The following is a 27,526-nucleotide window of genomic DNA, read 5'->3' on the forward strand; positions in this document are numbered from 1 at the left end:
TTTCTCTCTGTCCCCCCTCCACACTGATATACATACAAACTTCTACCAGTCACAGGCTATTGCTTTACCAAAAGTAGTTTAGCCACTTGAAATGGTTGTTCTTAACAGCTCTTTTGAGGAATGAAGGAATTGCTGAAGTAAAGCAAATGTGTCAGGAGATCTCAATTCTAATTAACATTAACACTGGTTGCTGGGGTACTTTGTTAAAGTCACTGTTGTTTAGTAAATCAGAGATTCCCCAGAGGGTGATTCTTGAAGGCAGTGGAGAACTGGGACCCAAATGCTCATGAACATAATAGGAAAGCGTGAGGAGATTATACAAGTAAATATGGTATTGACAAAAACTCAGATTTCAACCACTGAACCCATTAACAAATAGTTTCCACACAGCTTGTATCCAACTCTGTTATGGTTTCTGGGGACACACACACCTACCCCCCACAGACTATGTAAAATACAATCTGTGACCCTCAAAAATTTTACTATGTTTCTTTATGACACAGAACTATTGAACACAAATTAATTAGGTTATAATTAAATGTATTATTTTCATTATTATCTACTGCTTACTATACGTTTAAAATCATTCAGAGAACAATTGATTAGTGTAGGCTTGAAAAATGATGGAGAGATTAATGGAAGACATGGAGTCTTACATCAGGATTATTCTAGATCTTCTTAAAAATCATTATGATTATCAATTGAGTGGAAAGAGAATATTCCACATGGGATGAAAAAGGTGAAGAGACACACCTGCCCTGGCTTGGCCCTGCCGGGCCACCCTGACAGAAGTGTTTTTGGAAGTAAACTCAGCCCTTGGCTTATGAACAAAGTGGTATCATACCCACACATGCACACAGACATATATAGGCAAACAGGGTTTATAGTGTAACATTTAAATCTAAAAAGAATGAAAACACTATAAAGGGAAGGATCAGCTATATTATAAAACCCTTGGTTTCTGCGTGTTCAACTTTCTGTGCTTCTGCTGTTCTGAAAAGGTCTAAGATGAGATGCTAATGGAGATGCCTTCAGGACAGACAGGTATCATTAGCAAGCGAAGCAGGAAAGATGCCTTCCTTCATGTATTTTGCTTATACATGAAACACATACAAATGTACTTTACTCCCACAAAGGAAAATGTTTTTCCCACTTTTCTTGAAACTTGAAGCCCTTTTGTTCTAAGTTCTATATTCTCACATTTGTTAGAAGCATTGCTAAGGAGAAATATTTCTCCATTACAAGGAAAATCTATTGCAAGCTGATGCACCTCAGAACTCAATGATGGAAATGCAGGTGACCTGGAAAGCATAGGGGCACCCCAAGTGGACAAAAGCTACTCAGTGCCAGCTGATGCTGCCATGAGAAATGCTCACCCAGGGTTCCCAGATTTAATTGCTATTATGTGAAATCTCCCAACTTTTAAATGTAATTCAATTTTTAGAAAACATTGAGTAGAATAATTCACTTCTTTTAGCTGGGTAAGACCCGAAGACCACACACTTGCATTTTCTGGTTTGTAAAATCAAGCGGTGACCATTAGGTGGAAGCATGGATTTGACCCTGTGGCACAGAGAAGCTGCTTTCTACTGGAAGCAGCAGGTCCCAGTAGATACCTTGTCCTCCAGGCTTTTATTTTCCAGAAGCTGCTGTTCCTGGACAAGGAAATGCTAGCAATAGCAACACTGGTAAGAGAGAGTCACGCAGCCTTTGATGGCCAGGGAAGGAAGGGAGAATTCCTTAGCACTAAAAGAGAAACAGAGGTTTAGAATTCCATGAATAGTGAGGGCCAGCAGCCTAATCCTTCATAGCACCCTTGCAAAATGGCACGACCTCTAACTGGCAGAGAAGTTGGGTGGGGTAGAGTTTGCATAGGCTGGGCTTTATGCGCCATATGATTTTAACCTTCAAAATATGGAATTCTGTACTTCAAGGGGCTCTTTGTGCTCGCACAGTAGACCCCTCACGTGACAACCAGTATGAGCTAAAGACTAGGAGGACCATATTAGCAGAACAGTTCTGGGACTTCATGACCCATTGTAGGGAAGCATTTTCCATCATCATTTATGATTCAGTCCTTCATATCCAAGAGGAGTCTTGTACACACAAGTTCAGAAAAGTGAAAAACAGATGTGGATTTAATTTCATTTAAAGAAAACAAAAAAAAAGCCATTTCCTACACACTGTGCTTGTAAATTCTATACTAATTATAAATGCATGCATAAGGTATAATGCAGTGGTTGAGCACCAAATGGTTAGGCAACCTGCAAATCTGGATTTAAATCCTGATTCTATTTTGTCAAAGACAGTGGGCACTCTGGCTCCAACATGACACTTTACACACCCAAACCATGGTTCATAAGACATTTGCAGCCATAATTCATCTTCTGGTCACTACATTAAAGATTGAAGAGATCACAAAGACCTTGAGAGGTTATTCAAAGGCTCAAAAGTGGAGACCCGGGAAGATGTGGCAAAATGGGGGCCATTTACAATAAGCAACAGAGCTGGGATTCAGGAATGGAACTGCAATTGAACTCAAAAGCACAGTCTTTGAGTACTGAATTTTTATCAGTTGATTTATAAGAAAGATGATTTTCTCTTGAAACTTCTAAAACATATTTCCCGTACTTTACTTGATAACACTGAAATGACTGGCTAACTTTGCTGATAAACTTCCTGACAGCAATAACTCAAAGCCATTTATGCTTCAGCCTCCATATCCAAGAAGACTCCCATGCACACAAGTTTGGAGAGGTGACAAACAGGCAAACCATGCAGAATTGGGCAGCAGGACTGCGAGCTGCAGAACAGTACTCATGACGGTCCTTTTTGGGAGACCGTAATAAATCGACATAGTTTTCTTTTTTTAGTGTGTAAGTAAATCATGCTTGGCAACAATATTAATAAATTAATATTTTGGTGTCAATTGTTTGATGAAATAACAAAACACTGCTGTGGCCCACTTTCTCTATCTTTACAGGAGAGATCAAATAAATCTCACTGTGTAGGTTATGATGAAGATTAAATTAAAAAATGCATGGAATGCTTGGTACAAAGCCGGTTTATAACAGCTAGTAGACAAACGTTTATTCCGTTCCCATTCAATTTTACTGGAAAAATACCTGTCTTTTTCTAGGACCAAGACTAGATGTTTTCTTTTGAAAGATCAGCACATTGCAAATATGATAAGATATTTCTTTGGCAGAACATAATATAAGTGGTTATGAGACTACTATTAGTGCGACAATGTATGCTTCATTGACTTGTGCATTTTTCAACAAAGATTTGTGGCCAGCGTGATGACCCTTTTTGGGTTTCCTTGAGTCTGCATTTATAGATGGAATTTGGAGGAAGAATGAGGGGCAGGCCTTAAGACTTGGTTGCTACATCGTACACAGTTATCAAATAAGTAATCCTAATCTCTCACAATGCTTCTGTTCTGCTTAGAAGCAATGAATAGGATTTAAAACCAGATTGTCAAGGATGTGGGAATCACAAGAAAATATTGATGTCTGCAAATGTGTAAATCTTCTCTAATAAATATCCAGCTTGAGATTCATTTATCTATTCCTTTAGTCATTTATTCCCTTTGTGTTTATTTTCTAACTAAAATTTCTTCAACGTATACTTTGTGTTGTGCAGGGGGTGGGGAGGACAGGAATATATATAATATACCCTAGACTCATATTCTAGCAGGTAAAGCAGAAAATAAAACAACCAATTATTCCAAAGAATGTTATAAGTAAGCCAAGCACAGCTGGCTAAAGGGAAGGCCATTCAAACAAGCTTCCTGGAGAATGTGACACTAAATTTGGTACTAGCATGATGAGTAGGAGCCAGGCAAATAAGAGAGGATAGAGTGTTTCCTGCAGCTCACTCAGGAGTGTGGATAAAAACTTTGCTTTTAGAACCTGGTTAATATTCAACTTTTTAATATATCTACATAATTTCTAAGCTGTGTCTTCTTTTCTTTCTTTCATTTCTTCATGTGGCCCATCTCCTTCAGGATGCCAAGGTTTCTCCTAATGGTCCTAATTATTCCCCTCTCCCTGTAATCATGCCCTTGGTAATGTGCTTTCTTTTTTTTTTAAATTTCATTATTATTATACTTTAAGTTTTAGGGTACATTACTGGGTATATACCCAAAGGATTATAAATCATGCTGCTATAAAGACACATGCACACGTATGGTAATGTGCTTTCATAGCTCTTTATCAAGAAGTAAAGTCAATTTCCCATCCCTTGAATCTGGACTGGCCTTGAGTCTTGCATTGACCAATAGAGTGAGATGGAAGTGACTGTATGTCAATTCTGATCCTTGGCCTCATGAGGTATGAATGCTTTCATGGCTCTTTTCCAACCCTGCCACCACCATGTGAACATGCCTGGGCTAGCCTGTTGGATGATGAAGTACAATAGAGGAGAACCCCCCAAAATGTGAGAAAGCACAGCATGGAATAGCAGAACCATCTACTTGACCCACATTTGACTAAAGATGCATGAGTGAGCCGGGCTGAGACCAGAAAAATCACCCAGAAGACCTATAGACTCATGAGCAAGACTAAATGAGTGTCATTTTAAGACACTGAGTTTGGGTGTGGCGTGACACAGATACCATGATTTGTTTGTATTTTGCTATTTTTTTTCCAAGTGAAAATGCTTTATTGCTTTATTATTATTAGGTAATAGTATAGTAGTATAATAACAGGTAAGTAGAGTATGCTCATTGACAAAAAGTTAAAGTAAAAAATGAAACTCTACTCGCCTGCCTTTTCCTTCATCATCTCACTTTAGGAAGTATTTGTGTTAAACCATCATGTTTTCATAGTTTAGGGACTGAGTATTGATAAGGAGTATGAGTTCTCCGTTATATTCATTTTTGTTATGCAACAGGAACAGCAAACCAATCTGTTGGAGTTCGGGTGTTCATTGTAATTTAGACTTCACTGTAGGCTGTTCTCTAACTTCCTGCTTGGCTCCACTTCAGCCCCGGGCAGCTGTGAACTTCCAGAGTTACGACCCTCAAGGCTGCCATTCTGTGCAGTCAGATCATGCATCAGAAGACAATTCTCCACATCTGCTCTCCTTTCCAGTTCTAATTGGGTGCTTGGTGACTTCCCCGGGGAACATTTGCCAGGTTCTGCTGCCTGGTTCTGTTCACCGTTTTCTCACTCTGCAGTTTAACTCTCCCTTTCTAAATTTGAGGAGCAAATGCATAACAGAATTCTCATTTGGAGGGGCCTTGGAGGGTACTGTAAGCTGTAGCCCCAAGACTCCCACTTTTATTTCTCTGTGGAAAACTGTGACTTCTGCTGGCTAGAATGCATGTTTATCAGAGAAAGTTTTATTTGGATTTCTCCTGATACTGGTAGTATGGCTTTGAGAAACAACCAGAAAAGGAGAACTGGGAGGGAGTTAACCATTTTAAATGGTCAAAGCATGTCTTTCTAGAGTTTGAATGTAAATAAACAGGGTACAAAATGCAAAAGGCTAATTACAAAATAATAGAAGATAATGACTCTCACATTTCAAGGCGAAAAGCTTGACTGCAGAAGCAGAGCTTGCAAAGGAGTTGATCGAAATGAATATTGTTGTCCTTAACTGAACTCTCATTTCTAGCCTAGGAAAGTGGTTAGAGGCTGAGAGAGACAGAGACTAGATATTAGAGAGAATTTTAAATAGACTCTAGATATTAGAGAGAATTTTAAACAGACTCTGTGTGTGTTGAGTGTGTGTGTGTGTGTGTGTGTGTGTGTGGTGTGGGAGGGGGGTGAGAGAGAGAGAGACAGAGAGAGAGAGACAGAGAGATGAGTGTCCATCCAATAGAAGAGTGGTGAGAAGTGTCTCCCGCAGTGGAAAGTCAAATGAGATAGACTTTAATGGAACCACTCAGAAAAGTTGATATTATTTCTAACAGTTTGAGGGACAGAGTGGAAGGAAAAAGCACAAGAGACTGGGTGAATGGTCTGTGACCACAGAGAAAGTTGCTTAGCAAGTAACTGTTCGGCTGCTGATGGTGGGTTAAAGATGTGTATAAAGTGTGTTTTCTATGGACCAGATTTGGTCCTGGAGAGGAACTCTGGAGGTGGCCTAGACCATGAGAGTGCCTGGGGCAGCCAGGACTCTCAGGACGTGTTTCAAGGTGCCCTACAGGATACCCAGTTACCCACAAAAGACATAGAGCGAACAACCATGATGTCTCCAGGTGAGAGATGGCCAACCAATCAGAGGAGGCCTTCAGGGACACTGGAAAGCACCCCAAGAAGACAGAGCTTCAGTGTCAAACACCTTCCCCAGCCAGAGGGTGAGAGACACTAGCCCGTGCCAGGCCCTTGAAGAACCTTTCCTTTCCCCATCTCTCCTGCTCTCTCCTGTTTCTGCCCACATGAGAGCAGGCATTGTGGGGACCAAGTTGGGAACAGAGGTGGAAGAACAGGGAGAGGAGGCCAAGACAGAGGCCATCTCTTCTGTTTGCCAGGAGCTGGCCCAAAGTGGGCCAAGGGAGAAGTGTTTCCTTGAGATAATATTCATAGTTTTGATTAATGTAAGTAACTGGGCACTTAAGTTATTACTTCAGTAAGACTTTTTGTGACTAAAAGAAACTGAAAGATTTTTAATCATCAAAGTGAAAAAAAAAGTCTTGGGACTCAGTAGAGAGTTTCTCTAAAGCACAAGAAAGACCTTTGCTCCCCCAGAACAGGTTGGTACAGCTCTGGCTTCTGGGGAGAAAAAAATAATACAGTTTTCTGATGCATATAAGATCCTGTATGTTCAAACAGTTAAATTGACAAGTTTAAAGAGAACAGACTCTGGTATAATTTTTAAAAATTGCTCTAAGGTTATTGTAGATTATGTATAACCTGAGTTGTGGAATTTAAGTTTATTACCTTTGTGGGTTATCTGTGACCTGTTTAAAATAATGTCTTATTTTTATTATACCAGAGCTTTTAAAATGCCTTTATGTGTACTATCTCATTTGTACTTCACAAAAACCTGTGCATCAGTGGGCTGGTATCATTATCTGACTTTTTTTTCTTTTTTTTTGGTGATAAAACTGAGGCTCAAGAGAAATCAAGTCAATTGCCCAGATTCACTGATAAGTAGTAGATTCAAATAAAGAAATGAACTTTGGGTTTCTGACTCCTACTACAGCTCTCTTCCCATGATTTAATTAGGCTGGGTTTCTCTATTTCCACCTCTGCGCTTCCAGGTTTATTCATTTATTCACATTCACTTATTCTTTCATTTATTCATCTATTTTATTCAATATAAAATTGCCAACCATTGAGTACATGCCAGTGAGGGAGAGAGCCATTACAGAAATGACAAAATTTTAAAACTGTAATTACAATCGTTGATGAAAGGAGAGTGACAGGGTGCTTCCTTTAGAGTGTGTTTCAACGCATCCTAATAACCTGGGGACTGAGCTCTCAAGGTGAATTAGGAGGAAGAGCAATCAAGGAAGAGGACGTAGGAGATGCCAGAACTCTGTGACGCCATGACCCACATAATTGAGGAGCTAAAAGGAGGGCAGAGAAGAAGCTAAGAACCTGACAAGGGTGAGCCAGCCACATCCATGACTCGGGTCTTACCTGAAAATGACAGGAAGCCATCTATGGATTTTTAACCCAGGGCTTATGTGATCACATATACAGAGTCAGCTAATTTATGATCATCCATCCTAAACCAAGAGAAACAGATTTATGGAGATCAACATGAACAGGCTGCCCCAAATAACCTGCCTTATAAATCCGAAGGAGAACTGCTATCTTCGCTCTCTAACCCATGAGATTTCACCTTTCCTATACCTAATTGAGAGGTGTTTTTCACTGATTGTTGGTATCTATAAAAATTAAGTATTGAGCACCTGAGCAGCCATGTTACACATGTGTTTTTGTTGTTTTTTTCAAAAATCAGCAACATTATGTATGCTTGTCTTTCTTTGGTCCAGTCATTTACTCACTCAGTGAGAACACTATGAGGTGACAAAAGGATGACCTCTGCCTTCAAGGAGCTTATTTATATCTGTGATCTCAGTTGGTTTTATACAGCAAGGGAGCCTTAGTGCCTCTGATTCAGTAAAACAGGGAACTAGTCCTAGTCTTTGCTGCTTTGTGAAATTTCGTCAAACCCTTTGTGTTCTTATTCCCATTTTTTTTTCTAGGAAGGTGGTTAGCTAAAGTTATGGGATCAGCCTAGAGTCGAGGAATTTGGTGATATTAACTGATGTGTGTGTACATATATAAAGCCATGAGGCTACTTACGGGTTTTAAACATAAGTTTCATATTGTTAGATCTGCAAAGTCAGCTAATTACCTATTACCATATTTTATACATGCATTATATTCATACACACACATATTTCCCCTTTAACTTGGTTTCTGCTAAACACATGCATACAGTATGATACCGTATACTATATAGATACCCTGAACACTGCTAGAAAAAAATACAACTTGATAGTAATTTCATTCTCAGTAGAGAAATTCTGAATTCCAACTATTCTCTGATTCTATTGGGGAAAACAATTAGGTAGAAACCACTGGGATAATGCAGAAGGTGCCTTTCCTTGCCTTGCCTTGCCTCTCAATACAAGATTAATTCTGCTTAAGAACCACAATGACAGTGTGCTGACTCCAGTTTTGACTGTAGCATCAGTGACAGGTGTCTGTCACTGCAGGGCGGTGGTTCCACCCTGTGCCCTCTCCGGGGGGAGTCCACCCTGACATTGCTCCTAGACCACAGCTGTTAGCTTCCTTTGGAAAGGCCCTGTGGAGATGCTGCACCAACAGTGTTCAAGAAGAATGCCCTTTCTGTTTCTGTGAAAAGCCACAAAAGACATTATGAAATAGAAGACTCTGAGACTCTGTCTGAATTATGCTAGGCATTTACAGAGACTAGTTCTGGAAGTTTTGTAATCGGCCCAGAATATGTATCAAATAATATGTTTATTGCCATCTACTGTCCAACACAGGAACTGCAATCCCTCAAACACACACACACACACACACACACACACACACACACACACACACGCACAATTTTTTTTTTTTTTTAAGGTTATAAAGTACTTAGTTGAAAACTTGATAATGTAGGCCAGGTGACGTGGCTCACGTCTGTAATCCTAGCACTTTGGGAGGCCGAGGTGGGTGGATCACGAGGTCAGGAGTTCAAGACCAGCCTGGCCAACATGGTAAAACCCCGTCTCTACTAAAAATACAAAAACTAGCTGGGCGTGGTGGCACGTGCCTGTAATCCCAGCTACTCAGGAGGCTGAGGCAGGAGAATTGCTTGAACCAGGACCCAGGAGACAGAGGTTGCAGTGAGCCAATATCGTGCCACTGGATTCTGGCCTGGGCTACAGAGTGAGACTCCATCTCAAAAAATAAAAAAAGAAAACTAGTCAATGTAATTTAGATTTTTTTTTTTCTGGAAACATGGGGAAGGTGAACAGATGGAGAAACATGGCTTTTTATCCATGTGAAACATACAAATCATCTTTTAGAGTGGGCTTATTCTTTAAAATATTATTTAGAATAATTCAATCAATAAATGCTTAATGAGTCCTTATCAAGGATCAGTTATCATGTTACTTAGGGAACTATACTGAGGAAAGAGTCAGACATGGTTCCTGCTTTCAAAGAGCATGGAGTTTAGTAGAGGAAGAAAGGGAAGGAAGGACCAAGTGTACCAGGCAGAGTGAAGTAGCGTGATTAAAATCCTACAGTAAAAGAAGGCAGGGAGCTTAGGATAAACTGGGGCAGTGTGCTGGGGGCAAGGCTACTGATGAGGCTGGTCGTATAAGCTGAGCTGTGTGTACCATTGTGTGGAAGTGGTGTGTAATTTATTATAAGCAGGGAGGGTAAAAAAAATCAGATTGACCCCCAATAATAAAAACCACTAACATTTCTTGAGATTTTAGTACATGGTTTTTGCTATGGAAAAATCTTAACATGTATTATCTTATTTAATTCTTACAGAAATCCTGTGAACTAGGTACCTTTATTTCTCCCATTTTATCTGTGAACAAACAAGTGTAGAGAGGTCAAGCAAATTTCTCCTGGTTGTTCAGCTAGGAAGTGATGGGAGTTTAGCAAACCTTGTGAAAAGACATAGCTCTTTCCCAAAAGCTCCAGCAGACGTATGAAAGCCACTCTCATTGACTGACTTTGGTCACATGTCCATCCCTGTACCAGTCAATGAGACCAAAAGGATAGAATAATTGATTTGACAGACTTGATTCATGTGGCCACTTCTGGAGCTAGAGTTGAAGTCAGCTCTTACTACAGAACCATAAGAACTAAGATAACTGGTGATACTGTTCTCTGAAGAAAAATCAAATTACTATTCCAGAAAAAGAGGAAATTGATTTTAGACAGAGAAAAATGACAGATGACCATTATCGCTCCTAAATGTTTATTTTTAAATAAATTTGTATGGGTGTTTAAAAACTATTTACTACCAAAACTTTTATCAACAGCGTTAGAACATTTGAACAAATAGCAAACTTGAGTTATGCATAACTCTATCAACATTGTTACTAAAAAACAAATACACAGACAAAAACAAAAATGCTGACCAGAAAACAGGAGTAAAATAAATGACCTTAATAAACTAGCTCATGATTAATCAAGAGTATCTTTGAGGTCCTTCAATTATTTTAACAAATTTCATTTACTAGCATCAAAGAATCAATGAGTAGAACCTTGGAATTTGCTTCTTGTTATAGATGATAAAAAATCCCCCGAGAGTTTGTATAACTTCCCTCAGGTCTCATGGGCAGAAAACAGTGTTTCTTGGATTTTGCCATAGAAATTTTTCCAGGAAAGCATTTCCTAACTGGTGGTTCCCAAATCCCTTGAAAATTTGAAAGGATTTCCTATGTTCCTTGCACTTAAACATGGCATTTTCCTATGTTTTATTGTTTTAAAATACACAACTGGCAAATTAATTGTATAAAAAGTTACCTTTCCTTTTTTTCAGCTCCCTTATAATCTTTCTTTTAAATTTTATTATTATTATACTTTAAGTTTTAGGGTACATGTGCACAATGTGCAGGTTAGTTACATATGTATACATGTGCCATGCTGGTGCGCTGCACCCATTAACTCGTCATCTAGCATTAGGTATATCTCCCAATGCTATCCCTCCCCCCTCCCCCACCCCACAACAGTCCCCAGAGTGTGATGTTCCCCTTCCTGTGTCCATGTGTTCTCATTGTTCAATTCCCACCTATGAGTGAGAATATGCGGTGTTTGGTTTTTTGTTCTTGCAATAGTTTACTGAGAATGATGATTTCCACTTTCATCCATGTCCCTACAAAGGACATGAACTCATCATTTTTTATGGCTGCATAGTATTCCATGGTGTATATGTGCCACATTTTCTTAATCCAGTCTATCATTGTTGGACATTTGGGTTGGTTCCAAGTCTTTGCTATTGTGAATAATGCCGCAATAAACATATGTGTGCATGTGTCTTTATAGCAGCATGATTTATAGTCCTTTGGGTATATACCCAGTAATGGGATGGCTGGGTCAAATGGTATTTCTAGTTTTAGATCCCTGAGGAATCGCCACACTGACTTCCACAATGGTTGAACTAGTTTACAGTCCCACCAACAGTGTAAAAGTGTTCCTATTTCTCCACATCCTCTCCAGCACCTGTTGTTTCCTGACATTTTAATGATTGCCATTCTAACTGGTGTGAGATGGTATCTCATTATGGTTTTGATTTGCATTTCTCTGATGGCCAGTGATGATGAGCATTTTTTCATGTGTTTTTTGGCTGCATAAATGTCTTCTTTTGAGAAGTGTCTGTTCATATCCTTCACCCACTTTTTGATGGGGTTGTGTGTTTTTTTCTTGTAAATTTGTTTGAGTTCATTATAGATTCTGGATATTAGCCCTTTGTCAGATGAGTAGGTTGCAAAAATTTTCTCCCATTTTATAGGTTGCCTGTTGACTCTGATGGTAGTTTCTTTTGCTGTGCAGAAGCTCTTTAGTTTAATGAGATCCCATTTGTCAATTTTCGCTTTTGTTGCCATTGCTTTTGGTGTTTTAGACATGAAGTCCTTGCCCATGCCTATGTCCTGAATGGTAATGCCTAGGTTTTCTTCTAGGATTTTTATGGTTTTAGGTCTAACGTTTAAGTCTTTAATCCATCTTGAATTGATTTTTGTATAAGGTGTAAGGAAGGGATCCAGTTTCAGCTTTCTACATATGGCTAGCCAGTTTTCCCAGCACCATTTATTAAATAGGGAATCCTTTCCCCATTGCTTATTTTTCTCAGGTTTGTCAAAGATCAGATAGTTGTAGATATGCGGCATTATTTCTGAGGGCTCTGTTCTGTTCCATTGATCTATATCTCTGTTTTGGTACCAGTACCATGCTGTTTTGGTTACTGTAGCCTTGTAGTATAGTTTGAAGTCAGATAGTGTGATGCCTCCAGCTTTGTTCTTTTGGCTTAGGATTGACTTGGTGATGCGGGCTCTTTTTTGGTTCCATAAAAAGCAATGAAAGTTTATTAGGAACAAAAAGAATGTCCAGGCACAGTTCCTCATGCCTGTAATCCCAACAGTTTGGGAGGCCAAGGTGGGCAGATCATCTGAGATCAGGGGTTCGAGACCAGCTTGGCCAACATGGTGAAACCCTGTCTCTGCTAAAAATACAGGTTAGCCGTCCATGGTGGCATGCACCTATAGTTTCAGCTACTCTGGATGCTGAGGCAAAAGAATCACTTGAACCCGAAAGGTGGAGGTTGCAGTGAGCTGAGATCACATCACTGCACTCCATCCTGGGCAGAAAAAAAAAAAAAAAGAAGAAGAAAAAAGCTAACTAATAAATTACATAGTCCTACTGGTACCTACTTAATAAAATTGATGATGGTGAGTTACAGACCTGGAAACATCTCATTGTATTGTCTTGATAATTGTTTACTCAAAGGAGTTAAAATGACTGTGTTCCTCCCTCCTTCTCTCCTTCATTCCCTCCTTTCCTTCTTTTTTCTTCTTTCTTCCTTTTCCTTCCTCTCTGTTTCCCTCCTCCACTGCCTTTCTCTCTCTCTCTCTCTCTTTCTGAATCAACCTCTTTCTCATTTTTTCCTTATTCTCTTTACACTTGATCTTCACTAAATTGCACAAGTGAGTGAACTTTTACTTCTGGGATGATACTAGAAGAGTTTTCAAAGGAAGAAATTTTTCCTTGGACTTAGGAACAACAAGTGCCTTCTAGTTAATAATTAATCTCTCAATTGGGTGAATTTTCCTTGGGGTAGGAAAGCTCTGTCTTAGATCTCTTTCCAGGTATGTGCCCATTGTTGGTGGACCCCAAAATTCTTGGCAATTATTCTATTAAAATTCAGGATCAAAACTTATTGTCCAGTGTCATGACTCCTCAGCCTCACCGTTCAAGTCTCAAAGAGCATTGCATTTCCAAAGGTAGGTGAGCCAAACATTGCATTTAGATGTTACAGGCCTAAAGGATCTGTGAGAGGCTTGATTTGAATCTTTTCTAGAATTTTCAGGATTGCTTCAGATAATTCTTTGGGTCAAAGGTAGTTGAGCTGAACAATGGCACTTTGATGTCACAGGCCTAAAGGATCTCTGAAAGGCATGGTTATAATTAGAATATTTTCTAGGATTTTCATGATTGCTTGAGATAATTCTTTTGGTCAAAGAAGCCTTGGTGGATGCAACCTTGTAAGGATTTGTTCCATCAGCCTGGTCTCAGAAACACCATAGGAAATTCCAAATGCATTTAGGTTAGGAATCATGTGAAACTGAAAGAAGAGCCAAAATAAGTGAGATAAACAAAAATCTCACCATTTAAAAAATATTCCTGCTGGCTGGGCACGGTGGCTCATGCCTGTAATCCTAGCACTTTGGGAGGCCAAGGCGGGCAGATCATGTGAGGTCAGGAGTTTGAGACCAGCCTGACCAACATGGAGAAAACCCGTCTCTACTAAAAATACAAAATTAGCCAGGCGTGGTGATGCCTGCCTGTAATCCCAGCTACTCAGGATGCTGAGGCAGGAGAATCACTTGAACCTGGGAGGCAGAGATTGCGGTGAGCCAAGATTGCGCCATTGCACTCAAGCCTGGGCAACAAGAGCAGAATTCGGTCTCAAAAAAAAAAAAAAAAAAAACAAAACAGTTCCTGCCATGTGATACCATTAAGCAGCAGTGTTATGGAGTGTATGTGTGTGTGTCTGTGTGTATCTGCCAGTGTATGTATGTTACATTATGAATATATGGTAATGATCTTACTCTATCCCTGCATGTGGAGTCATATTCCATGCTGGGATCGAACATTAGACCACTGGGTGACCTGACTGTAGAACTAGCCCACACAGGGTACTTGGCTAGTAGTTTAATTTGCCATGTTCAATGGGTGGTTAGTGATTTATATTGCAGTGCCTACTGGGGCTTGATGAACCTAGACATGATCTGGACTGGCATCCTATGGGGGTAGAGCAAGACGTTTCCAGGTCACGGTGAAATTTGGAGTTTGCTTGGATTTTGGTGAGGCGTAGTCTGTGCATTGGAAATAATGTTGCCTACAGTGAAAACAGGTTTGGTCTGACCAGAAACCAATAAAAGGGGAAATTAATCTTTAGGTACCTTAGGTGATATAAAAGCCTTTGATCTGGTTAGATAATCTTTTTTCATCAGATGATAATATCTTCAACATAAACTGGAAAAAATCTCTATAGTAAATAATTATTTGTCATCCATTTCTAGGAAAAAAAAAATACTGAATTTTCTCATTCCATGTGACCGAATGTGCTAAGCTAGTCATGGCATGTATGGAAACATTGGCTTATTATGGAAACATGTCAACCAGGGTTCTGATGGATGCTTTGCTTGTTGTTTTATATAATAAAGGATGATTCCTTAAGGTATGCAAGGATTTAGGCATCCTGGGAAATGAGGTTAATTTATAAGTTACTAGGATATTGTATCTATGTCATCATATGATACACTTGTGTTTAAACAGCCTCAGAGAAAATCCAGTGGTATTTTCAAGAATGGGTGGGCAGACATTAAACACCCGCACAAAATCAAGGGAGAATTTTCAAATGCCGTGCCTCCTCTGTAGGACCCCAGAGGGTCACATCCCCTCTAACTGGAATCACTGCCTTGGTAAGTAGGTGAGAGAGGCTTGAAACTAGGTCTTATAACAGGTTCTTTGTTACGTCATTGCCTCCTTGCTTTGAGGAGTTGCAGTGACCTTTTCTAGGTTAATTTGAGTATCTTCAGTGAAAGAAAAATACATAATAATTGAATGCTTATTAGGTGGTTCCTACCGGCAAAAATGCTGAAAACCACAACAAGCAGTGCAAATGCTATCTAAGTGATAAGGCAGTTCAGAAGAGAGAAAGAAGAAAACAAGATCACAGGATGCTTTTCAATAAAAGTACACTTTGAACTAGGTCTTAGAAAATGGTGAGATATGGTTTGATTAAAGTCCATGCTTGGCAACAACTTGAGGTGAAAGGTGGAAGAATCAAGAGTCGATACCAAGAGGGTAGATCAAATTATATATATGTATGTGTGCATACATGTGTGTGTGCGTATATATATGTATGTATATAATTTATTTATTTACTTTTTGAGATGGAGTTTTGCTCTTGTTGCCCAGGCTGGAGTGCAATGGCATGGTCTTGGCTCAGTGCAACCTCTGCCTCCCAGGTTCAAGTGATTCTCTTGCCTCGGCCTCCTGAGTAGCTGGGATTACAGGCATCCACCACCACGCCCAGCAAATTTTTGTATTGTTAGTAGAGACAGGGTTTCACCATGTTGGCCAGGCTAGTCTCGAACTCCTGACCTCAGGTGATCTGTCCGCCTTGGCCTCCCAAAGTGCTGGGTTACAGGTGTGAGCCACTGCACCCGGGCCAAATAGTATATATTTTAGAAAGCAAGAAGCAGTGGAAAATAGAGTGGATCCGATCAGATGGAGCCAGGTCACAGAGGACCTCTGGAAAATAGACAGTTTTTCATGATAATAAATATGGAATAATTGAACATTTTTGAACAAGATGAGTGGCCTAAAGTATCTAGGAAACACAGTCTGCATTGTGTCTAAGTTAGATGTGAGCAGAGAGATTATGGGGAGGTTTCTGAGATGAGTTGAGATAACTACAAGAGCCATTGCAAGGGGGGAAAAAAAGCAAATTCCAACAGGACTAAATTTATAGAGAGAGGAAAAGAAAGCTCTAAACTGAAAAAGTACAAGATTTGGACCCTAAGCCTTTAGGAAAATGGAGGTGATGTTTCTACTATACATAGGAAAAGTAGAAGGAAGATCCAAGATATTGAGAAGAAGCTGGAACTTGATTTGCGTCCTGAAGCAATGTAGACAGCCTAGGGACCAGGAAGCACAGGGGCTCAAAATCAAAAAGGAGCATGGGAAGGGGACAGAGCTATGGGAACCTGCATGTGACTCCAAGGGAAAACATTATCTTTGAAACCATGAGACTGCTGATGTTCTTAAGAGAGAAGGTGCAGAGGGAAAAGGCCAAGCAAGAAACAAGTTGATAAAGCTAAAAGGACATTGGGTTGAGAGAGAGGTGAATGAATGCATATCACAGGTGGAAAGAGAGTCATTTTCCAGAAAGAGAATGTAGTTGGTTTCACTAAAAGTAGAAGGAGGAATAGAGGTAAGGGTCACTATGCACGTACTTGTGCAAGTGCGTGTGTATGTGTGTGTATGTGTGTAGGGGATGAGAGCTAGCATTCACTAAAAGCACTTGTTATGTGTCTGGTGTTTTTCTATGAATTTTGCATGTAATTCAGTTTATCTGTTTACTTAGCACTAACTCAACTCTTCTCCACTAACCTGGAAACCAGGATATTTCACTATTACTATTTCCTTATAATAGGCAAGCAATACATTCTGAAATGCTTTTGACTTGTGGATCGGTTGGAAAGTAAGTCTGTGGATCCAGGATCCTTCCCACTTCAGATTTTGCTGCCCATTCAGTCCTTTTGGCAGGTGTTAATTACTGCAGCTTCTTCAGGGTCTCTCCTTGCCCTGCTCCCCAGAACACAGTGGATACTCTGATAAATGATATCACAGCACCCTCTACTTCTTCCTTCTAACATATTTCCTAATTTTCAGCAAATGATTTTAGGTTTAATGTCTCTCCCCTGAGAATACATAAACGTCATTAGAATATGGAGTCTCCAACTCCTGGGCTCAAGTGATCCACCCGCATCAGCCCCACAAAGTGCTGAGATTATAGACATAAGCCATTGTGCCTGGCCCATCATTTGTTGTTTAATGTCTATGTTTAGTGCATAGACTGTGCAGTCCCTTAGGGCAATATTGGGATTTTGGTCACAACTCTCTGGCAAGTTCCTGGCACATAGTAGGCATAAAATACATAGATGCCGAATGTTGAATAAGTGACTAAATTCATTTTATTTGAGAACTAAAACTTAAATAATGAAAACAATTGTCTAAGATCATCCACCTAGCAGAGTCAGATTCAAAATTAGCTCTAAGTCCAAACCTTGTTTATTGTCTTTTATTGTTTTCCTCTAAATCAGAAGTACAGAGAAAACACTATTTGATTTGCCAAGAAAGAAAACTATTAGTTCCCTTAGGAGAATAATATTAATAGAGAGGTGAAGCATTGTTGAATAGGTGGAAACAGGACTGAGAGAGGAAAGGTGCATATGGGTGAGAGTGTATGAGTCTGTGTGTAAGTAGGCGTAAGCTTACTCATTCTGTGTGTCTGCATGTTGTGTCTGAGAGGGGTTGGGAGTGGAGGAGTGGAAGGCAATTGATGGAAACTGAAGTTGGCAGTGAACCATTCATGCAATGCAGATATAGTCAATGCTTTTCTCTGAAGTGCGATTCATATAGAAATGGCATAAGGATAGTGCACCTCCCCAGCGTGAGCAACACATTTTCTTTTCTTCCAACAGAATTGGGCACATTCTGGTTCTCTGGCACGCGTGTCAGTTCTCAGTACCGTAGTTATGTCATATTATTTAAAGCGAGTTGTTCGATGAGTTTAATTTTTAGGTCAAGTTTATAAAGAAAGGCTTTTTGAAAAGCACTTGTTTATTTATTAGGCAAAGACTGAATGTGGAGAACCTTAGGTTTCTAATTTGTAAGTTGAGGGTATTGATAGCTAACTCCGTAGCTCCAAAGAGAGTTCTTAGGATTAGAGATAATTTAGGTGTAACTCCTCACAGAAGCTGGAATGTACTAGGCACTCAAAAACCAACAGCTCATACTGAAGTTTGTGATAAAGTATAAATGTCCATTTTTCTTTCTATGACTTGTTTTTCCTTCGTCAAATATCTTCAAATATGTCTTTAAATTAATCATCTCTACCTCCCAAATATCCTGTACTTTCTGGATGAAGGGAACTCTTTCAGTCCTCAAACTGCAATCTCTAAAGCATCCTGCCAGTGGCCTAGGCAGCTAATTTGGGCTCCTCAAATTAGAGAAGAGGTAGGAGAAAGCTTTTTAAGTTGGAAAAATAATATTATGAAAGATAGCAAAAGTCTTGGAAGACAGTTATAAAATTTAATGAAAATCAAGATGAGTTGAAGAAATGTTACATTGAAAACATGATGATAGTATTCATGGAAGGAAGGAAAAGAGAACATTTGGAGAAGGGAGAGAAGACATTTTAGGACACAGAAATCCTATGGACCAAAGCTAAAAGTGAAACATTCAAAATAGTCATGGTACTTGCTTGTTCTCCTAATGGGTTGTTGTTGCTCCAGGGATGACTCCATAGAAACCAACCCTAAGTGGGGTAAAATGTGCAAAGGCACAAGGCCTGTGCTTCTGAGAGTTGTTCCCCAGAAGCCGATCTGGGTATAAAGCTCCTTTTAGAGTCAACTGCCATGAAAGTGTTTTATCACCTGCTACTTATTAGCAATCAGGAGCATTTTGTATTTTCCAAGAATAAGTAGCGAAACAAACAGAAAGACTGAAAAGCCACTTCATTATTCCAGACGTCAGTCAGCTAATATTGTGTCTTTTTCCGCTTGTTTCCAGAGCCTAAAGTAAGCTGCAAATTAGGCCGGTCTGCGTCGACGTCAGGTGTGCCTCCTCCATCAGTCACTCCTCTCAGGCAAAGCAGTGACCTGCAACAGAGCCAGGTACCATCATCGTTAGCCAATCGTGATTGACTTCGTGTGATGCAACTTGCCAAATGCTTCCCACCTCTGTCTGTCCTGTTGCTGTAGACAACTTTCGCATTTGCTTTTATTTGTCTATGTGTGTATGGGTTAGGGGATGCGGGGGATGAGTTCTGGCAGTCTGTGTTTTCATTTGAAAAAGAATGTCTTTCTTCCTTGTGATTGGTGGTGAAACTTTCTTTGCTGTTTGTTACCAAATTGTTTTTGTCTCTGGTTTCCATCATTCTGTAATATAAATGTAGTAAACTTGTACTATATGTATTGGCTTAGTGGTTCTTTTTTAAATTCTTTCTCTCTTTCATGTTTTGTGTACTTTTATACTGTCTCTGAAAATTTATCAATATTTGATAAATTTATCTACTTTGTTTTATGTAGATTTCTTTTTAAATGTTTTGTCCAGAACACTCGCACAGATGTTGTCAGTGAATTTGTACATATTTCTTAGCTCTTATCCTATTATACTGTAATATTTCTGGTGGTTTTATTTTTATTTAGCTTAGAGCATGACTGTAAGACACTGTTGAATATTGATGTCCTTATAAATATTCATATCCCGATTCATTTGGATTGAGTATGGCAGCTAGTCTTTCTTCTTTCTTAGGCTATAGAGACAAATTGACTGGCCAGATAATCTAGATATTTAACAAAAACTGCAGATTAATAAGGCAACCTTTAAGTAAATGACTTTTCTCTCTTATACCAACAATATCAGAAATGTTCTCAGAAAGGGAATGTAAGTGTTCATGCATGGTAAATGAGATCTCAATTATCACTTGGAGAAAAGAGACAAGAAATAAAGGCATAAACTGAAATATCATTTAATCCTTTACAGCATAATATGTTGCTCTGATGTTCGTTTGGGTACGTGGTTGTGGATGGGGAATTAGTATGGGGAAAAATCACTACACATAAATGTCCTATCTTTAGTTCACCCAATAGGAATTCAATACATTGACTTAATTTGTGAGGCTTAATTGTCGTTACTGTTAAGTATTATAGGTGTTAAGTAGGGTGGTGTCATTCTGGAGTGTTTTCTCTCTGCTTCCTAGCTTCAATCTTTGCATTCATGAAACTCTTCTGAAATAGTAACTTATAAAACACTGATGATACCTCCAAGGGAAGTGCCCATTACTGATGAGCAAATTACATATTCATCTATTATTTTAAATGTCAGGCTATTTTAAAAACATAACTAAGTAGAATAATTGCGTTTTCTTCTAATGAGAGACATTGCGCCTCTTAGTGTTTTTGTCTGACTTAAATATGCAAAAGAGTTGATTTATAAATATATGAGGTATCTGCAAATACAAGAAATGAGAGGCTTCTCTCAAGGGTATCTCAAGTACCATTTAGAATTTCTTGTGTCTTAATTTAAAATTTAAATGCCTTTATATAAATGTTAAATGCCTTTATAACTAAATGTACCAACTCAAACACTTTTTGGATATAAAAGAAGTAGAAACAGTAAGACACTGAATAAAATAAATAAGATAAACTGCCAACTTAGCTGATTAAAGCTATTCCAAAAATATTGTACTTACCAACATTTAAAGCTTAAAAACATTGGGTACTGAAAGAAGAGAAGTTTAGCTAATTGGCAGAGGATTGCACTAATACAATCAAGTTTTCAAGTTTATGACCCTTGCTAGTATATTACCTTCAATATTTCAGAGATGTTTTGTATTATTTGTTTTGTTTTGCTTTTTTCCTAGTTGTCTTTATAGCTGTTTCACCCTAAGCCTCTTCAAACTCTCAATGAAAGCAGGTTCTTGGGATAAACTTCCAGAATAGAGACAAGGTATACCCTTTGTGCCTTTGCATTATCAACTCTTTGTTCACCTGATGGGAAGTTCTTCGTTTTTCAAAATGTAGCAAGGGAGAAAGCCCAGGACGCCTTTATATGCTGTTAGTTTCCTTACCTGCTGATAGAGATTCTGACACACAGTCAAATCATACATGGGCTGTCAGAGCTATAAATTAGAAGCCTGGCCTCTAGGCTTCTCCTCTGTGGCTTATAGCCAGTTGTAATATACATGCATTCCTATACTCTAGGGATGAAGTGGTAAGCATAGCTCATATGAACACTGCTCTGAACTCCTCTGACTTAGCATTCAACTTAAGTCAAGAAATACTTATTGGCTGGGCGTGGTGGCTCACGCCTGTAATCCCAGCACTCTGGGAGGCAGAGGTGGGTGGATCACAAGGTCAGGAGATTGAGACCATCCTGGCTAACACGGTGAGACCCCATATCTACTAAAAATACAAAAAATTAGCCAGGTGTGGTGGCGGGCGCCTGTAGTCCCAGCTACTTGGGAGGCTGAAGCAGGAGAATGTGGTGAACCTGGGAGGTGGAGCTTGCAGTGAGCTGAGATCACGCCACTGCACTCCAGCCTGGGTGACAGAGCGAGACTCCATCTCAAAAAGAAAAAGAAAAAGAAAAAAAAAACTTATTAAAAGTCCTTTTCTCACCTACTTCCCATGCCCTCAACCATAGTCTTGACTAAGATGTCTGTTTAAATTACAACTAGGACGGCACTGCCCTGTGCTCAGGCATGCAAGACAATGGTGGAAAAACATGTAAAACTGTTGAATCTAACAATGACTACTCATACCTAAACAAGGATAGGGAACACCTAGCACTATCAAACAAACAATCCCTCTGGTCACTTTTTAGGCAGTTTTTGCAACACCAAGACTCCTGGTAGTTATTAAAACCCAGAATTCTTAATAGGAGATTAATAGACTTCTTACTAGGAAAATCATTGGAATTCATGTGATCTATTTAAAACAAACAAAAGGCCAGGTGCGGTGGCTCACACCTGTAATCCCCACATTTTGGGAGGCCGAGGCAGGTGGATCACCTGACTTTAGGAGTTTGAGACCAGCCTGGCCAACATGGTGAAACCCCATCTGTACTAAAAATACAAAAAATTAGCTGGACGTGGTGGCACACACCTGTAATCCCAGCTACTTGGGAGGCTGAGGCAGGAGGATCGCTTAAACCCAGGAGGCAGAGGTTGCAGTGAGCTGAGATTGTGCCACTGCATTCCACCCTGGGCAACAGAGTTAGACTCCATCTCAAAAAAATAAAATAAAACAAAAAATAAATAAAACAAACAAAATCAGTCACTCACCTCTAAATAATTCCAGTGGTGCTTGTCTATGGAGGAATCTGGCCTTACGAATGCTGTGACATTTCAGCCACATTATGGGGCATTACCCTTCGTACAAAAAGACCTGTGTTACTTCTCAGATTGTTGTTGTCATCCCATCTCTGTTCAGTTTTCTTGGTCCTGGTTTGTCACTCACCGTTTCGTGTCATGGTTGGAGCTGTCTAAGAAATGTTGTAGGTGGAGTTAGGTGGAAGTGCTTGACATCACTAAGGCAGAGATTCACAGAGGTGACCAAAGTGACTGGTCTCCATTCCCCATGGGCCTGGGGCCAATAGTGACAGCCCACCACCAGAGGTGGTGTATAAACAAAGGGGAAGGTATGTTTGCTTGCCTTTGAAATCAGTTTTAGCTTCAGGTAACTACAGCAGACACACGATCTGTAGAAATGTATAATTGTATTTGACTGGAACTTCAAAATATGTAAGAGAAAATGAGAAACTCTGGGAAAAAGTATGAGTTCTAAAGCATTTAGAGTTTGCCCCAAAACACATATTATTCTCTGACACTCAGAGAGATAAAAATAAGATTTTATTCTTTCTTAATTTGCTCCTGAGTAAATAGACTAGACATGGGGCAATTACAGACATTTTCTTGGAACTTCCTTGTAATGCAGCCACGTTTCTGCATTTACCTTCATAGAAATCTTTGGAAATCAGACTGAATTTTTGTGCCTACCATTAGAAAGTTAACTTATTTTCTTAGTTAAAAAAAGTCAAACTGCACAGGAGTCATGTATTATACTTGGAGCACGTTACTTTCTCTTTTGTATTCTCTGTAATAGAGTAGAAAGCCATGTACTCAGAAGAAAGAGATGTGAATGCTCTTAGACACAGCAGATGGTGATGCTCATGTGATTCCTCCATCTCTGGCTGATCTCAGCCTCCTTCTTCAGTGACCCCATTGGAAACAGTGCCATCTATACTCTTGCTGCACAGGTGATGCTATAGCAGCTGATGCACAGGCCATATCAAACCATGCTTTCCTGCAAGAATGGAGCAGCTAAGATGTGTCTCCAAACAGAACTGCAGCTTCCCTTGGAAAAATTTTCCCAAGACATGTTTGAATTTGTTTTTCTAGGAAGGAAGGAAATGAGAGCCACAACCTCCACTACACACACACACACACACACACACACACATACACACATACACACACACAAACACAATCTCACACATTCACTCACAAACACATTTTTTTTTACAGCAGATTCTCATGTCAAGGAATTACAAAGCTAAGAGTGACCCAAGTGTTGAACTGAAACCTCAACTTCTTCAGAGGCTTGTTTATCACACTAAACTGAATTATCTCTGATCATCCTTGATTTGGGGGAGGGAGGTAGGAAAAGGTCACTTGTAATTTCCTTTGGACACACATTCCAAAGTTTGACAGACCAAATCTCTTTAGAAACCTACACAGAGTGCTTAGAAACCACATAGTGCTTTGCCTCTGAAGCCATGATCTCTGTGGGTCCTGTGTTTCATGATACCTGCGTCCTCACCACCCAGGACAAAACTTGCCCAGCCCAGTCCCTTCTGTATACTTAATAGCTGTTATCCAGGCTACTAAGCCCCGTTCCTTTCAACTTGTCTCTTCGGGATTACTCAGCAAATGCTTATTCCTTTTCATAGCAGCCCCCTGGCCTCTCACCAAGCTCCTAACTTCCCCTTTGCTTGACGACCTTGCAGGAGAATGAGAGTCTTCCCGGGCTGCCTCTGGAGCAGATACAGGTTCTCTCTTTCCATGGGCTCCACAGCTACGTCATTATGTCAGCACCGGCTGGCAATCCTCGATAATGGAACATGTTAGGGGGTCCATAGCTTGATGCATATCTAGAGTGTATTTCTGAACATGCTCAGATGCCAGAATTGTTTTCTACAGACTTAAAAAAAGAAGATAGACAACCCAAAATAGGGATGTGGGGTCAGTACATGTGAAGACCAGGGTGAAGGACTTAGGTGAATTTCTTTGCAGGGACTGTGCTCAGTTCAGAGGTCTTCCTCCAATGCCCAGCGCAAAGTGAGGCCCTCAGTCATCATTTGTTGACTTACTCAACACCTCTCTCTATAAACATCTTTCTGTATATGCGCTTCAAAAAATCTTTTCTCAAACAATTTGATTTTGTTCCTGTTCTTCAGTCCTTAATATTTCCAAAGCAGGGTCTGTGAGTTCTGAGCTTTCATTGAACTTTCTAGATAGTACATTTGCACATAAAACATGCCTGGGAGCCTGGAGAGTGTGAGAAAGGCTAACAACAAAGGGAGCCAGGAGAGTAAGGCCTAGAGTGTGAAATGAGAAATCTAATTCCTTTTTTTTTTTTTTGAGACAGAGTTTCACTCTTGTTGCCTAGGCTGGCGTGCAATGATGCGATCTCAGCTCATTGCAACCTCCGCCTCCAAGTTCAACTGATTCTCCTGCCTCAGACTCCTGTGTAGCAGAGATTACAGGCGTCTACCACCACACCAGGCTAAATTTTTTGTATTTTTAGTAGAGACGGGGTTTCACCATGTTGGCCAGGCTGGTCTCAAACTTCTGACCTTGTGATCCACCTGCCTCAGCCTCCCAAAGTGCTGGGATTACAGGAGTGAGCCACTGCGCCCAGCAGGAAATCTAATTTCATCTCCTGGGTGCCCACCCCAACTCTGAATAACCTGACCTTAAAGGCTGCAAAGCTCCATCCTCATTTAATTTGTGCCTGCAATAGAATCAAGCAGAAAAACAAAAACAAGTCCTAAGGGCAATATGGGAAACCTCTTTCAATTTTGCTGTGAACCTAAAACTGCTCTAAAAAAAAAAAAAAAAAAAAGGAAAAGGAAAGTAAAAACAAAAACCAAAACACCGTAAAATGTAAGAGTAGAAAAACTTCAAAAATATTTTCTCTTTACAATTCTCAGGCCACTATGAGCATAGAGATGACTTGTTTTGCCAAAGTCATGCACGCTTTAGTTTAGCCCCTTGTCCTATAGACCAGGGACATTTTACCTGATCAGTTGGATACATTGTCAAGTGTTTCCTACTTTGAGACTAAGGTTTTACAGTCCACAGGAGAAAGCAGTGCTGGGAATGAGATAGCCACAGAATATGTAGTTGGAGAGCATGTGCCACCCTCACTCTGTGTGACCAACGGCCCCTTCTCTATAATGTGCTGCTCAAGTGTTGAACAAAAGTGTTTTCTTTTTTTCTTTTTTGAGATTCTGTGATGTTCCAGATTCTCCTATCAGACCTGAACTGAGAACATGTTTTCCATGCCATTTGTACCTTTACACAGCTGATTTGATTGTATGCTCATGATTACATCACATGATGGAAATGGAAGAAAAGCAGAAACAACACACAGAACAGAACCAACAAAATCTGAACTCATTAACACACAGCTTCTCACCACCACACAGCTTCTTTCAGGCTGTGCAACACATATTAAAATTGGCTCTTATTATTTACTTCCTTCTGCATACATGTCAACCTTACATATATTTCCAAACATGAGAAACCCTAAGAGGAGGACTTGGAACACCCCCCTAAGTTCACAGTACAACATCAGCATTATGTTTGAGAAGTGTTTCTCTGTACTAACTTCAAATTGTAAAATAAAGTGCTATGTTAACAAAGATTATGTTAAAAAGAAATTATGCTACAAAGAAATTATGCTTATTTGTTATAAAAATGATATTTACCAAAGAATTTGGATCTAGCCTTGTGAAATGTGGAATAAATTCATGTTACAAATAAGAATGTCAGTGGCTAAGTGGATCTATTACCAAGTACTATAGCCTAGTTGCATTAAAACAATGCAAGTGCAAAAAATATATAAAAAGCATTATCTTATGTGTGCTTTCTATGGTCCTGTCAAATTGTTTTATAAAAATGTTAGGCTTTAGTTCTTTATGGCACTCTCTATGAGCTTTAATTAATGTCATATCTAAGGTGGAAAATAAAATTTATTATTACTTTTAAATAGCTGAATCAAGGAATATGTAAAATGAAATGTTGGAATTATTTCCTTTCTACTTTAATACAAAGAATTCAGAGGGTCATAACTCTTTACAACTTAGCTGCAGTATGGGCTAAGTAATTTACATATTATTTAGCCATTGCGTGCTTATTAACTTTTACATACTTTAGGCAGCAGAATATTTGTGGGTCACTTTTTAAAGTCCAGAAGTTCCATGATCAGTCTTTCAGTAACTCCATTATAGAGTGGAATAAAACAAAACAAGCTCATGCCTGCCGCCAACAACCTTGTCATTTATTCTGTCAGAGCAAGGAGGGTATAATAAGCAAGAAGATGTTCTCAAAGAAGTCTTGAACCAATTGACAAATAAGGGTGGGGATTGGGCCCAGTGGACTCTGAGGGTGCCTGTTATCTAACTCCGCTGTCCCTGGTACCTGTGTGTGTCCCTCTCTTCAGCATCCGAGGTCAGAGTTATCAACTTAACCGCCAGAGCTACAGGTGTGAAGTAGCAGAAGAAGTACGTACTCCAGCTTTCTTTACCATCTGGAAGGGACAAAAAGTTATTCAGGGTTCTTAGGTGAAGTTTGCATAATGAACATGATGTGCCATTTTTGTCACCTCTCATGTGCTTACCATGTGCCAGGACTGGGCTCGGAGCATGCCTGCATCATTGTAGGTGTGTTCCCTACAGTCCTCACTGATGGGTACTATTATTATCCCACATCACAACCAAGGATACCAAAGTGAGTAAGGTTACATAGCTTATCCAAAGTTTTGTATTTATTAAATGTCAAAGGCTATGACATTAACCACTCAAAAACCTGAGATTTGCCACTCAGAACCTGATATTAACCAGTCAAAAACCTGAGATAGACAAAAACCTGAGATAGATATGAGACTTACAGGAAGTAAAGATTTATTAGAATCCTGGCTCTACCGGTTAGTGGCTGTAAGACCTGGAATATGTTGCTGAACCTTTCTGAGTCTGGGGTTGTTGTTGAGGATTAATGAGATAACATAGGTGTGTAAAGTCCTGGACAGACATTACTTGTGGGAAAAAAATATTAATTCTTTCTCCTTTTCCTAACAGTTTTTCCTCTTTCCAAAAAATTCAATTTTTCTGCTTGCTGGAAAATTCTAAAGAGAAAAGTAGTTCAGTCGGTGGTATTCCAAAGGCAGTAGTCACTGAAGGAATGATTGGTCCACCCCACTATCCCCAAGCTGGTATAGAACTGC

The 27,526-nt window shown here is 39.6% G+C and overlaps 1 protein-coding gene across 4 annotated transcripts in view; it reads left to right on the forward strand.

Moving 5' to 3' along the window:
* Nucleotides 1-27,526, forward strand: part of NYAP2 (neuronal tyrosine-phosphorylated phosphoinositide-3-kinase adaptor 2) — a 333,066-nt gene that overhangs the window by 233,542 nt on the left and 71,998 nt on the right. For all 4 annotated transcript variants that reach the window (XM_054679437.2, XM_054679436.2, XM_054679435.2 and 1 more), the window contains exon 7: nucleotides 19,026-19,129. In XM_054679437.2, the coding sequence (XP_054535412.1) occupies nucleotides 19,026-19,129 (104 nt within the window). The remainder of the gene's footprint in view (nucleotides 1-19,025; nucleotides 19,130-27,526) is intronic.

The sequence above is a fragment of the Pan troglodytes genome, chromosome 13 (genome assembly GCF_028858775.2).
Source record: "Pan troglodytes isolate AG18354 chromosome 13, NHGRI_mPanTro3-v2.0_pri, whole genome shotgun sequence".
NCBI lineage: Eukaryota > Metazoa > Chordata > Mammalia > Primates > Hominidae > Pan > Pan troglodytes.